General features: G+C 29.7%; 1 protein-coding gene across 1 annotated transcript; it reads left to right on the top strand.

The window, feature by feature from the left end:
* Positions 1-674: 674 nt before the first annotated feature.
* On the top strand, positions 675-10,835 carry LOC130447700 (transmembrane ascorbate-dependent reductase CYB561-like). Its single transcript, XM_056784661.1, has 4 exons — positions 675-1,132; positions 4,262-4,479; positions 5,430-5,632; positions 7,378-10,835. The coding sequence occupies exons 1-4, from the start codon at positions 1,074-1,076 to the stop codon at positions 7,690-7,692; spliced, it is 795 nt and encodes a 264-aa protein (XP_056640639.1). The 5' UTR covers positions 675-1,073; the 3' UTR covers positions 7,693-10,835.
* Positions 10,836-14,898: the final 4,063 nt, after the last annotated feature.

Genomic DNA, 14,898 nt, shown 5'->3' on the forward strand with positions numbered 1-14,898 from the left:
AAAAGGACAGGTTCAGAAATAAAAATAGTCTTTCGTCATATCATACGTCATAAAGTAAGGCTATGTTGCCAATACTCCTATGAATAGATAGTTATTGATTTCAGCAGAAATTTAGATTTACGCTGAAAGACAAAAAGTCATGATTAGTAAGTCTTATAAACATTAGTTTCTACTACGAGGTGCGAAAGAAACGAATCATTTACAGTTTACAAAAAAACCATCTTTATTATATGTTTTGCTTTTTCCAAACCTGTACAAAATGGGATATAATTCATGTTTTTCATAATATCCCGCAGGTACTAGCCATATTGCTGATTTTACACATTAATTCAAATAATCTATTTCTCATGGTAACGTTAAAAGTCTTTTATTCTATCATGAAGAATTAGTTTTAATGTATCGGAAGGAATAAATGAATTATTGGGCTTCCACATTATCCTTCCAAATAGAGCACAAAAAGTTCTTATAAATAAAGTTCAAGTTATTAGCAAATATTCCAACTAATATATCAATACAGAAGATGAGATGGAAATATGAATGTTTGTTGAAATCCAAACTTTATACATTAATAATTTGTTTGGTATATATTTCCATTTTTTTGAAAATTAAGCCAATTCTATCGTACTGGCAACTGCGCTTTATATGATTAAGGAAAACTGATTTATAGAAATGCCATCATTACAATTGTCACCAACACTATAATACAGAATTCCACTATAAATGTACCAAACGTAGTGCTAAATAAACTCAGAAATAATTTAAAATTTGGCCATAAGGAAAATGAATTGGATTCATAAAAATTAATTTTTAGCCAATAAAATTCGACATTTATCTAATAAATCAGTTTAATGATACCAACTCTAAAGTTTAAAATTTTATTTGATTGTGATGGGTGTATTATTAACTATTGTTGTGACAAGCAAATTTATTTAACTAAAATAAATTAGAATTATTAATGTTACTTGACAATCCAAATTTTCATCAAATGAAAACATAGAAGTTTGTTTTTAGGAGTGGGAGGTTATTGATTTCACGACCTGTTGAACAGTGTGCAAAAACTGAAGAGATAACTGATGATTCAAAGGTATCGTAGAGCTGCAGAACTTGAGGAACAATCTGTTAGTTTGTTGGGGTGAGTTTCCTTTTCCATCTTTTTTTTATATTTATATTATAATTCTATAAAGTCTCTGAACAGTAAATTGCCTTTTAAAATTCCTGAATTATAATTATAATTTTAAAATAGTAAATCTAAAAAGATGTCAAACTAAAAAGATAACATATTTGTGAGGAAAATAGATTCCTTTTTCATTTTGTATAATATAAATTCAAGATTGTTCATGACATTTTTATGTTAATTTCTTATATCTATATGTTACAATTTAGATTTTACTGTTATTTATTATATTAAATAGAAAGGCTACTGCTAGTAGAAATTTTTTGTTTGTTCCACATCCACAGTATTAATTGATTACATTTTTTATTTTTCATTTCTACTTAAATTTTTAATGTCATGGATTTATAATAATTTGTTTTAAATATAGCTATTCTACATTAAAACATGATTCACAAAGCGGTACCAGAGGTACCCATAGGATAATACTGATTGTTTTAATGATATTTTTAAAGTATATAGTTATTGAGTTTAATTTTATTTGTGTTTGAGCTTGAGTTAGGTGAAAATACAAGTATTTGATCAGCTTCTGTACATCAATATATTCAAAACAATTTATCTACATTTCGTTATCTTATTTCTGATAAACTAACAATTTGTACATTTTGTAGGAGAATAAATAACTTGTTCGTTAATGTATTTCTAGTAATTAGTTCTTATTAAATTTATTATAAAAAAATTATTAATAATGCAATATATTCAAATCTCACTATTATATTATTTTAATGTTTTTTTGTTGATATTGAAATTTAAAAACATATCAGATTTGTAAGTTGCAACATTCAAGAAATTATGTAACTTGTAAAGGACAGTTTAGTAACGGGATTCATGTTTGGATAAAAATCACTCATAGTTATGTTGTAACAGGTTTAAAATTTAATTTTGAATGAAAATAATAAATCATAAAAATTATTTTTCTTCATTCTTCTTACATTTCTTCGAACTCCAAACTTCATCTTTGTATTTGAGTAATTATAAAAATAATGTATGTCTGTAAGGATAAGTTTCGTCATGTTTTGCTATTTTTTTTGTTATTAATAATCTACTGACAAACAATGGCTCTAATGATAATTCTGTATCTATTATCCTTTTTCTTTGAGGTAACTCTTGTCATTATATTTGATTTTATAAAATATTTTGCAATTTAGTAAATACTTAAGACATTGGAGATCATTAACTTTATCATCTTTTAATTTGCCCAGTCCCATAAATCTTTATTTCTGAATCCTGCTGGCTTTATAATTAAGAAAATAAGTATTATCCAAGTATTCAACTTCCAGTGAATTTGGTTTTACTCTAGCCATTTTTATAATTTGTATGTAATCTGTAGGAAGGTAAATATCTCTTCCTTTTAGTGCCCTTTATATTAAACTGTGAGTAGAAGTACACTCCATTTGTGTGTCCTCTCACTAAATATTTTTGTTCAATTTGAACTTGATATTTTGATGTACTATAAGATAGGGCATTATCTAGCACAATATTCCGGTTTATGTATATGCAATCATCTGAAAACAAAACGATGGGTTTGACCTGTTGGCTTAAATATGCCTCTAAATATTTAATAATTCATGTTGTAAATACCGAGGAAGACAAGTCAGTTTCAGTTTCATACTATATACTGCGAAATTATGTACTTGTAATGTGGTTTTCAAGAGAACTTGCTATCAATTGAGGACATGATTTCACCAGTTGTACATCCATAACAAAACAATAATTTTGGTCTTAAGCAGTTTTTCCTTTATCAATCACTTTTTTGTATACCTTTTCTTCTATCGGTTTCATTTCATAAGCACATCACAAATTACATTGATCTTATCAGGGCTTAAACTATGAAAATTTAATTTTATCATATTTCTTAGTATATGCTAAGAAGTAGCACTGCAGGCAAGTTCACATTTAACACTGTATAATTCGTGGAATATGATTTATTGAAACTTAAAAATAAGTTGAGTCTGATGCGGCATATTGTAATATATAAATATAAACTAACTTGTTTTAAGATATGATATATTGGAATTAAGTAGAAAAAACAAACACGGAGAGAGTAACATAAAAAGCGCGTTTTCAAAAATTTGTGGTTATGTCCTATTAGAAATAAGGTAACGATATCCATGTTCTTTATACCTACTTGCATTGACCGTGAATTGAATATTTGAAATGATTATAGATGATTGACATTAATAGAATGTATTTTCTGTAGTACTCGGTATTTCCTTACTAATACTGTCAATGTAAATTTCACCCAGTGTGCCATATTTGTTGAATTAGGTTGTTGGCAAACATATAAATGCTTGTAGCCCAAAGGGTTTGTGTTTTTTAGATTTTTCAGATTGTTACAGATTTCTTTTAGATATTAAGTATAGAACTTATTTTTATATTTCTAAATCGCCTTGATTTTAGATCTCTTATGTTTTGAATTTAATTTTTTTATAATTTAACGTCAAATTTTTATCTTTCAAAAATTATAAAAAAAAATAATTTTGAAACAGAACAGGTATGAGATATCAAGACGGTTAAGAAACATAAACATATATAAAAAGTCTAAGAAATAAGAAATTGAAGGAACTCATTTTTTACATTTAGAATGTTATATTTGATAGAAAGTAGGCATAGTTAATCATTGTTGACTTTTTATAACTGAAAATAGCCTGTCAAAGGTTTCAATTGGTAAAATAAAGATTATCAAATATGGAATTAAAAAATGTTCAAGGTATTTGAAAAAAAATATTTTACCAGGTACTATTGAACTTCTGTTCAATATATTGAAAGTTTTTTGGGTATCAAATATTTCATATACCTTAAGTTTTTTGTTCTACACAGCAATTTTTCACATAAAAAAAGTCGTTTTGACTGACCCTTTAAGTTTTATATGCTTTTAATTTCTTTCACTGGAAATTTGATGTAGATAATATACAAAATGATGCTAATAAAATTTACATTTTCCAGCCACACTTACTTGCATAAATTACACTAAAAAATTTAAGCAACTAAAATCAGATGTACTCCGTAACAGATTATGATTTTATAATTAAATGAAGAACACATAAATTCAATACCTATGATTAAATTACATTTTTTCTTTTTTCTTAGAACCCCTAATATGGAAGCAAGAACTGAACATCAAAAAGTTAAACATTACCAACTTTTATACACCCTAACTACTAGCATTGGTATTGGAACCATTATTTTGGTGCTTTTTTGGATACTGTATTATCAAAATGGATTTGCCTGGCAATCTTTACCCCGTGTACAATTCAATTGGCATCCTTTATTGATGATTATAGGGATGGTCTTTTTCTATAGTCAAGGTAAATACATTTTTCTCTTAAATATGTGATGTGAGTGATTCTTAACGTGAAAAAAACTGAATTTCATCAAAAACTACTGAGAAGTATCTTTTTGCATTTGAAACTATAAATAGTATGTAATATTCATAATAGTTAAAAGTAATGATTATATGGAAGTGCAAATTCTTATTTTTTGGCTTAACTACATGTTAAAACTTGTTGAATAAGAGTATTCTTATCAAATTGTTTAAATTTTAAGTTGTGGTCATATAATTTTGTATTATTTGACGAAAATTTTGAAAGTAAATATTAAAAAGGCAAACAGCAAACATTTTGTTACTTATGTTTGTTTTAGTGGAAGTTGAAGACAGTTTCATCTAACAATTGGAACTCTATTTGACCATTTTATTTACACAATTTTTCTGATGAAATGAACAGTTTATGTGGCAATATGTTACACTCTTTTATATCATTCATTTTCCAATCAAAGACTGAATGAATACTTTTTTTTGTTAACTAATTCTGAGTGTGATCTTGAAGATTATATTCGATCTTTGTTGTTTTACTGAAAATGTTTCACGTCTCTCTTTACTAATTAGGTAAGTATTTTATACACAGAGAGCTTTACATGATATTAAGTGTTGGATTATCTATTTATTAAATTTTTTTTATTTTCTAAAATTCCTTTATTCTTATAATGCATCCCATCTACCATCAATACCCTCTTGGATCTTCGGATATTATCAAAACATCCTAGAACACTGTAAAATATTCAATATGTAATCATCAGCCAAAAGCCAAGTTACATGAAAAAGAAGAACAACATAACTAAAATGCTATCAAAAAAAAACAATTTCAGGACTGAATTTAATTGATTAATTTTGCCTAGGCTAATCTAACCAATTATCATAATTTTTCTTAATTCTTTACACAAATTGAAATTTTTATCAACTTTTCTTTCAACTTTCCAGCAATGCTAATTTACAGGACAGGAAGAAACTATCAAAAAAACACTCTCAAATTGGTACACATGTCACTAAATCTTCTGGCATTCATTTTAGCTGTAATAGCATTGAAAGCTGTATTTGATTCGCACAATTTAACTGGTACTGCAAATATGTACACTCTACATTCATGGATTGGACTGACAACTGTTATAGTTTTCGCTTTACAAGTGAGTATAAAACTAATTTCAACTTTTCCATTTCACAATAACTACAGAAATTGCTGGTATTTAAAAGTATCTAATTTTTTGAATTGTCAACCACTCGAAGCTTGAGTTCAACTGCATTAAAAATAAGGACAGAATATCTTTTTAACGCATTTTAATAGTTTGTTTACTTTTACATTATGCTGTATATGACTTTTACCTTTTCAGGTTCCGTTCCCTCTTGTACTCACTAACAATATTATTTTCTGTCTTTTGCCATCTTCCTTAACTCTTTCAAAAATTTTTATGTTTTCTTTTGCAGTTATTTTTTGTCCTCTATTTTTTTATTTTCCCTCAAGTTTTGTAATAGTTTCCAACTTCATTATTTTTCTTATTAACCTACTGCCTTCTTTCTTATAATATATCCAGGTCCATTTTTGTTTTGTTATATTTTTAATGTCTTAGCTCTTAATCTTGTTTATTCTTTTCATGTGCTTCATTTCCATTGTGTTTATTTTTTGTATCTTCTTTTCTGTCAATTGTTTAATGCTTTGATATATACTGCCATGATGCTATTTATTTCCATTTTATAACCCATCCCTATATTTTTTGTTCCAATATAGTTTTATTTATTTCATGCTTATTTTTACTACGGTTTTATTAATATTGACTAATTTTTCTGAGGACCAGGCGTTCAATAGCTTTTGAACTTTTTTCTGAGAATAACAGGTTTCATATTCCAATATCCAATTATTGTGGTGCTTACATCATCTTTTCATATTCTCTAACCCCTTACGTTATTTCTTTACCCATTAGATATTTACTCTGCAATTTGTACTATAATATTTGAGCATATTTTAGCCTATATTAGCCCTCTAGTACATAGTTTTAGTATTCGCTTCTGAAATATTGGGTATCTAATATTGTATATATATATATATATATATATATATATATATATATATATATATATATATATATATATATATGTATATATATATATATATATATATATATATATATATATATATTATATTTATTTATAGTTATGAATAATACCTGTTGCCAGTTTAAAATTCATATGCCATATTATATACTTTACTTGACTTTTCGGTCCATAAATTTGATGAAGCAACTTCAACATCTTCTCTAATTTCTGGTGATGTTAAAGAAAGTGACTTTTATTTTCTATATCCATTTTTAGTTGGTATTTTAACATAACTTGATATAGAATATTAAATCAATGAGAAATCTTAACACACAACAACTTCTATTTATAAATTGTTTCAAAAACCACGGTATGTTAAAAAACAGATATAGGTACGACCAGATGGATGTCGCTGACAGCTCAGTGTTAATGCTACGTGTTTTTAAACTGGAGGTCCCAGGTTCAAATTTGGTCCAAGAAAATTTAGTTTTCTAATTTTTTTTATGTGTAGAGAACTAAATTGAAAATATTTAGTAGTGTTTTATATGAGAAAATTATAAAAATCGATTTTTTGTAACAAAACAATATAATATAGCTAAATCAAGAAATCATTTGACTGCACTCATTAATAGGTATTATTAATGTCGAGCAAGCAAATGTATAATGGATACATTAGTAGATAAAATAATTTTTCTCAATTGTTTTTTCTATTTCTTACTGTGTATATTGTATATATTACTATATCTTTCAATAGTTTGAAGGTTTGTTCACTTTTTTCTGGGTCACAATTTAAAAATTTTGATGTAACGAATCGATTCTAATATGTATGTATTGTTTTTAGTTTTTAGCGGGTTTTGTTACTTTCCTGTACCCAGGATTATCTCCATCTATACGAAAAGCCCTTCTACCTACTCACGTAGCCTTTGGATCTGGATGTTTTGCAGGAGCCATTATTGCATCTGCTAGTGGTTTTTTGGAAAAAGCCATTTTTCAGAAAATCTATGACCAAAACGTAACAGAAGGGATAGTTGTCAATATTCTTGGTCTCAGTATTGCATTTTTTGGTGTTTTAGTTTTACATTTGGTACACAATGTGGATTATAAAAGAGTTCCTCTTGCCGATGACCAAATTGTACTTGAAAGATCTGATAACTAAATTTGTGAACAGAGTACTATCAATTGATGTACATGTTCTACAAAAATTAATCGTCTCAAATATAAATATCATTCTGCTTAAATTAAATGATGGGTACTTATCATTGAAGTATCAAAAAATTAAATGTGCACAAAATAAAAAGCATTTTCTCGATTTTTCTACATATATGTTTTATAACTCAATAAGTGTGTGGCTAACTAAGAAAAACACATTTTTTTTGTCAATAATCGATTTTATTCATCAATGTAATCTCCTCCAAGAGCAATAAAATAATTTCAACGCATCTCTAAGTTTTCAATATCATACTTGTAGAAGAATTTGTATTTTGCATCAAAATAGGCTTCAGTTTCAGCAATTGCTTCCTCATTTGAGCTGAATTTTTTACCAACGAGCATTTTTTTCAGATCAGTTAATAGCCAGAAGTCTCTGAGCACCAAATCTGGACTATACAGTAGTTGAGGAAGAAATTCAAAGTATAATTTGTTCAATTTAATCATCCTTGCCATCAACTTGTCTTGGTTAAACAGTGGTTTTTTCTTCCGACATATGAAGCTGTTTTTCCTTGATTTTTGCTTTCAAACGATCCAACAACTCAGTGAAGTATTCTCTCTTGATTGTCTATTCCTTTTGGAGATAGTTGGTGAATAATATTTCATCCCAAAATACTGAAGCCATAACCTTCCAAGCTGACTGTTGTGCTTTTGGACGCTTTGGACGTGGTTGACCAGCTGCAGTCCACTCAGATGATGAACATTTTGATTCTGGAATGAAGTGATAGATTTGTGTTTCATCTATTGTCACAAATATGATTTATTACGTGTAAACATGGCCAAACTCTGCTCTGACTCATCAAGTTGTTTTTAATTGAATGTGAGTAAATGCGGCACCCATTTGTAAAAAACCGTTCTCATAGTCAAATGTTCATGTATAATTGTAAACACACTGTTTTCTGATATCTTCACCCCCTCAGCTATCTCACGCAATTTCAATTTACAATGAGATATAACCAATTTGTGGACTTTTTTATTTTTTCTGGAGTAACCACCTCAATTGGACGACCAGAACGTTCACCATCATCAGTGTCTGCACCGTCACGTTTAAAATGCAGCAAATCAATAACAAATGGTTCTTTTCGATGGAACAGAGTCCAGATAATACTGAAGCCATTGCTGAGCTAAAATAGTATTTTCTCCATTGAGAATCACACGAAATTTTTAAAATTTTTTTTTTTAAATAACAAAAGTAACTGTACCTAAATGGCTGTAACTTTTTTCTGACTAATAGAAATGTCATCAAATTTTACACATTAAAAGTTGGTACTTCATAAACGTCATGGCAGTCACATGACTTATTGAGTGATGTAATATGTGAATAGTAAACAGGTTTTAAAATTTTTTTACACAATGTGAGTTCACATTACCGGTTGATCTGTAGTTGATACAAAATGTATTGTTGAACATATTTACGCCTACGCCTTTTTGATTTGAACAGTGTCTGAAGATCCTCAGTAAACTAACTTACACTAAATGTCGGTGCTGTCTTGCTAGTCCCTATTCCTTACTATGAACAAAGACGCATTCGCTGCGGTATTTAATACCCCTCGCGCCAACTGATTTTAACCCTTTTAGTATATAAGGTATATTTTATTTTAAGGGAATTCCACGATGTTGCATAATATGTAATTATCTATTTGAGATATCAATTTTTCTATTTAACTGATTTGCGTTGCAGATATAACCCTCAATCAATTCATTTGTATTTCCAAGTTTTTTTGTATTTGGGATAGTAATTTCACATATTTGCCAGATGAAGTAAAAATGGATGTAATTTCTGTAACCAAGCAATATTTCGGCTTAATTTTCAACAATAATTATTTTAACTTGTTTATTTCACATGGTGGTCCTTAACCAGACTTAAATGAAAATTACTTGAACGCTTTGCAATGTTTCAAGCTTATTGGTAAATATTCTATTCGGCATTACGACACACGTAAACTGCTGTCCTTGTTTGTAGGTGGTGTTATGCTAAAAAAGGTAAGCTTCACAAATCAGGCCCTTATAGAACAATTGGAGTAACAACAAAATCTGGTATGAATTTTAAGAATTGTATTCATCCACCAATGTTAGAGACTAATGAAGCTAGATTATTTCTCTACATTATTCCCCCTCCTGAGCTTCACCTACCTTTTACACACACATGCTTCAAGAGTTTGAATTAGATGCTTTAAAGTGGGCAAGTGCATGTAGTGAGATCCAGGTTTCAAGAGAAATTTATGCTAAATAAAATAGACATATTGAGAAGAGACTCATTTAAACTTTGAAATACGTTGAAGTATTCCAAAGTTTAAATATAGTGGTTGGTGCTTGTTTCAAAGTGAAATTAGATGAGAACTACAAAAAAATGTATCGAAGAAATCAAAAACAATTAAAAATCCCTGTTACACCAAAAGTACACGCCGTCTTATTTCACGTTTCCGATTTTTGTTATAAAAATGGATGTGGTTAAGGTTTTTAGGTTTTTATAGTCAACAGGCGAAGGAGTCGGTGTATCATGACCTCAATATCTCATGGATGAAATATAAAGTTTCAAAGGCGAATCCCGAATACGATACATGATTTGTGAATATAATTCATATCATATGTAATTTATGTTCATTTAAAAGGAAGTTATATTAATGTTTTCTGAAGAACATGTCATATATAATTATTGATATTTCATTATTAACGTAGAAAATATGAATGTAATTCATTTATAAAACTCGCGTGTCAAATTTGAGCCGAGAAATCAGCATACCGGTATTTGTGTATCGTGGTTAGGAGAGTACTGAATATAGCCTAAAACTGGAAACTATCCCGACCATATTCCACATATAAGATTAAGTATCTCGCTTCGTGACTAGGTAAAGAAATTTTAAAATCTGTTTATTTTGTCTGTACTTATGGTGCTTTACAATCTTGCGACCCAAAGTTAGGGTGCTTTTTTAAACTGATCTATTGTAATCTTTTGTGATAAATATATGTATCCTGTATATAGTTTTAAGGGTATTTGTTATATTAAGTAATGTAAGTCTAAAATATTATATTTTATTATTTTTATGCGAATTTATTGAAAAGTTGTATTTGAAAATATATTTTAGTGATGAATTTTCGACTTTTAGTTAATAATTTTGGTTGGTTTGCACATATGGGTACAAATTGAAAATACTGACAATTACAAGTAGAAATGGATACGTTAATGGATGTAAATCAGACCAGGAAATGATACAGGATATAAAGATGGAAGGTGCACAAGAGGATAGGGGCATAAACCTCTTAAAGAATATAACAAACTATAAAAAAGGGTAAAACGATAAACTTGGAAACGTGGAATGTAAAAATTACGTATGTAGAGGGAGCACCGAACACAAAAAATACTTATGTACAAAGTCATTATATTGGCAATTACCGAGAAATGGCACTTTTGGACACAGTGTACAAAATAATGGCAGTCTCTAGATCTAAAAATGAAAGACTTGAAATAAAGACTATAAAACCAAGACCAATAAAACTAAAAAAGCTCACGAAAATGACCCTTGAAACACTCAAACAAAAACTACAATAAAACAGAAATCATCAAATACCTTTCACAGGAAGAATTATAGGACTAAAACAGGGAGATCCTCTATATACTACGTTGCTTAACATAATACTTGAATGGATAGTACGAAGAAGCAGAATCAACACCAGGGGAATTTTATCAACAAGAGAAAAGGATTTGAAAAGTAAATGCAGGGCTTTAATGGAAATGGCAGAAATAGCGAACCAAAGAGTAGGCAAGGAGAAATCCAAGTTCATGAAAATAACGCATCCCAAAACGCATGAAAATGAGAGGAATAACACGCAAAAAATAATTGAAATCTAGCAAGTCAACAATTACATCTATCTTGGAATACTTGTCAAAGACAATAGCGACGAGGGAGACAACACAGAAGCAAGGTTAACTTGAGGAAGCAAACAGGCAAACATTTACCAAAAAACTAAGCTACATCAATATTAGACAGTCATCAGACCGAGAGTATTTTATGCAAGCGAAACGTGGAAACTTATAAAGCGGAGGAGAACAAATTAGATATATGGGAGAAGAAACTACTTGACTTAACAAGTTGTTTATTATATTTTTATGTCAAACAGAACCTCACTAACATTATGTTCGAGTTATGAGGATGTGTGATATCTTGCTGATCTAGCTATACAAACAAATATATTTTTCGTACTGCCGTTCTCACAGCTGTGAAGAACCGGTGATGTCACTTGTCTACTGCGCATCTTGTTATTGTCACACACCTTCTATTATTCTAATAACCTTGTGCGGAGGCACAAAGAGATCTAATGGAGGGAGGAGTTCGGGATTAGAAGACGAAGGCAAGAAACAAAAGATTGGAAGAAAATTGTTATCACGCTATGGCCTGTGTGTAGCACGATATATTTACATAAAAAGAATTTAATCAATCTTCTAATGAACCTTTTTCAATAACTTTCATTACCTTTTGCTTTCTTTTCTTTAAAACTAATAATAAATAAGGTTTTTATTTAGCTCCAATTTAGGAGGAAATATTGTATATATTGTATAATACCTAGCAGGTTCTATTTGCAACTATAATCACTTTTTTATGTTCAATTTTACACTCTACCAGGAAGCATACTATGACATGGTATTCTTCCAAAAACCCCAATGAGACTGCGGATAATAGTGTATGTCAAAGAACCAAAGCGGAAGTTCTAGCAATTACATAATTCCACTTCATCAGAAACTATCGGAAAAAAGATGTAGCAATCTAATCCGAAAGCCAAGTGAACATAAGAATAATCATTTCACAAATAATCAAGTAGAAGTTGGTCATAGAAATACTACTCATTTTAGGCAAAGACAACAAAGCTCTCCTAATCTGCGCGCCAGCACTCGGGAGGAATGAAAAAGAAGATAATTTTATGAGAAAGAGGACTGAAATCCCTTTCACTCACACTAAACAACTATTAGTTTTCATGAAATTACTACCGGGACAATCATTTGAACAAACACCTCAAAAGTATGATAATGAACAACATTTACAATTTCAAATTGAATTTGAGTATCTGAGTATTTGGGTCGACCGATAGAGGAGAATGTAATCTCTCTAAAACCTTCTCAAATAATGACATTGTATAATACTCCGGAAATGTATGAAGAGCTGTACATGCCTAGCTCCAGTAGAGGGACATAGTAGATCATTTTAGGGCACAATATCCTCAGTCCAGTTCCTTTGCGATATATGACCCCTAAAATGAATAAAATTTAGTAATAATTTTTTTTCAAATTTAATTAAAGATGGGAAATTCGAAATTCTGTAATTTCTTTGTACTCGCAAAGAACTAGCCATCGCTATTTTTTCATATTACATTACGAGGGAGAATTACTATCTCTTATTCATAAAATATAAAATATTAACATATTTTAAAATTAGTAATTTTATTTTACAAAGCTAACACTAACAAAAATAGGTGATTTAACTAAAGAATGTGATTCTAAATTGACTCTTTTATAATCAGAGAGGAATTTAAAAAAGATACTGATGGCTAGACCTTTGGAAGTATAAGAAAAGTGTATCTAAAACTTATTTTTACTCACCATCTCTGAAGAAAGTTGATTATAGGACAGGTCAAACAAATTTAATACAGGTAATCTAAAAACCACGTTTCACAAAGTTGATCCAAGGTTGAATCAAAGCCCTAGATGGATCTACTAGCATAAGTAGATATCAAGATGGCGAATTTGATACATAACTGGATACTGAACACACTGTTTACACTACCACAATTACACTGTCTGACGCGCGTTTACCGCGGTTTACCTTCAGTCTCTGAAGACGGAAACTTGGTTATCGAAACGCGCGTCAGAGAGTGTTATTGTGAGTGTTGGTGTAGTGGTAGTGTAAACAGTGTGCTCAGTATGAGTATCACCAACGGTTCCAGAAATTCCAACTTAACAAAGCAGGATAATTTAATGTTTGTAGTTTCTCTTGACGAATATGTTTAGTGTTAGTTGTAATGCATGTTTCCCCAAATCCTTACAAGGACTTGGAACGTTTTAATACAAGGCTGAAGGCTATAAACAATATTATGAAGTGAAAATTACAAAATTAGCTCCAATAACTTAAAATGTAACATTTTAATTTTTGTTTGCAATATATTGTTTAAAAATATAAATTTCTTTCAAAATTGATTTTCACTGTATCTATACTATAATAAAACTGAAGAATCGGCATTTCTGTTCATTTTTGGTTGTTTTTCAAAAAATGATTGTAGGTGATAAGCAAGTTTTGAAAAAAATGTCCGTCTGTCTGTCTGTTTGTACACGCGAATCTCTGGAACGACTGGACGGATTTTCATAAAACTTTCACTAATTTTTTTAGCTTAGCCTGGAGCAACATTTAGGCTATATTTGATCAAAATTGGTGTACGAAAAAAAGTTATATTGATCTAAAGTTAATTACCAAACTTTTGTTTGACACTTCGCCTCGCGGCTGCCTTCGGCGTAATTTGGGCAACATATGAGTAAGTACCTAGGATGTATTTGATATTAAGTCGTTGCCATGGAAACATTAATAAACAAAAAATGATTTTATCCACAATTGTAATGTTAATATTATAAACGCCATCTAGCGAACCTATTCTGTATCTCGCATGTCACATCTTGATTTGACCAAATTTTTCAATTCGCGTAAGGAATGAAGGTAGACTGTCATTATTGGCACGGGTTTTATTTTGTGTTTCATTCGAGGACATTGATCATTTGAATGAATGAAAGACACTTCTAATAGCGATTTGTTGTTTTTTAGGAAATACAATGGAATTAATGAAGCCGTCACACTCAAATTAAAGAAGGTTTTCAGTGATAAAATTCATTTTTATCAATTTTGGAGTAAGTATTATACTGATAACATTACTCGGATGCACTTATCAGTGAATATGCGAGCACAAATAGGTGGTAACAGCGATGCACAGATTTTTTCTGATTTATCGCTACAAATTGGCGAGGGCAGACACCCGGAAGAAGATGGTAAAATCGTTTTTCCTAACAGTTTATGCCGTAGGTCATTTATGGCAATGAACTTCAAACTCTTCACGCAAACTCTTGAATTTGCTAAAGAATTATATTGTCTCCTCGGAACGATCGAGCTGCCGATATAAA

The sequence above is a fragment of the Diorhabda sublineata genome, chromosome 8 (assembly GCF_026230105.1).
Source record: "Diorhabda sublineata isolate icDioSubl1.1 chromosome 8, icDioSubl1.1, whole genome shotgun sequence".
NCBI lineage: Eukaryota > Metazoa > Arthropoda > Insecta > Coleoptera > Chrysomelidae > Diorhabda > Diorhabda sublineata.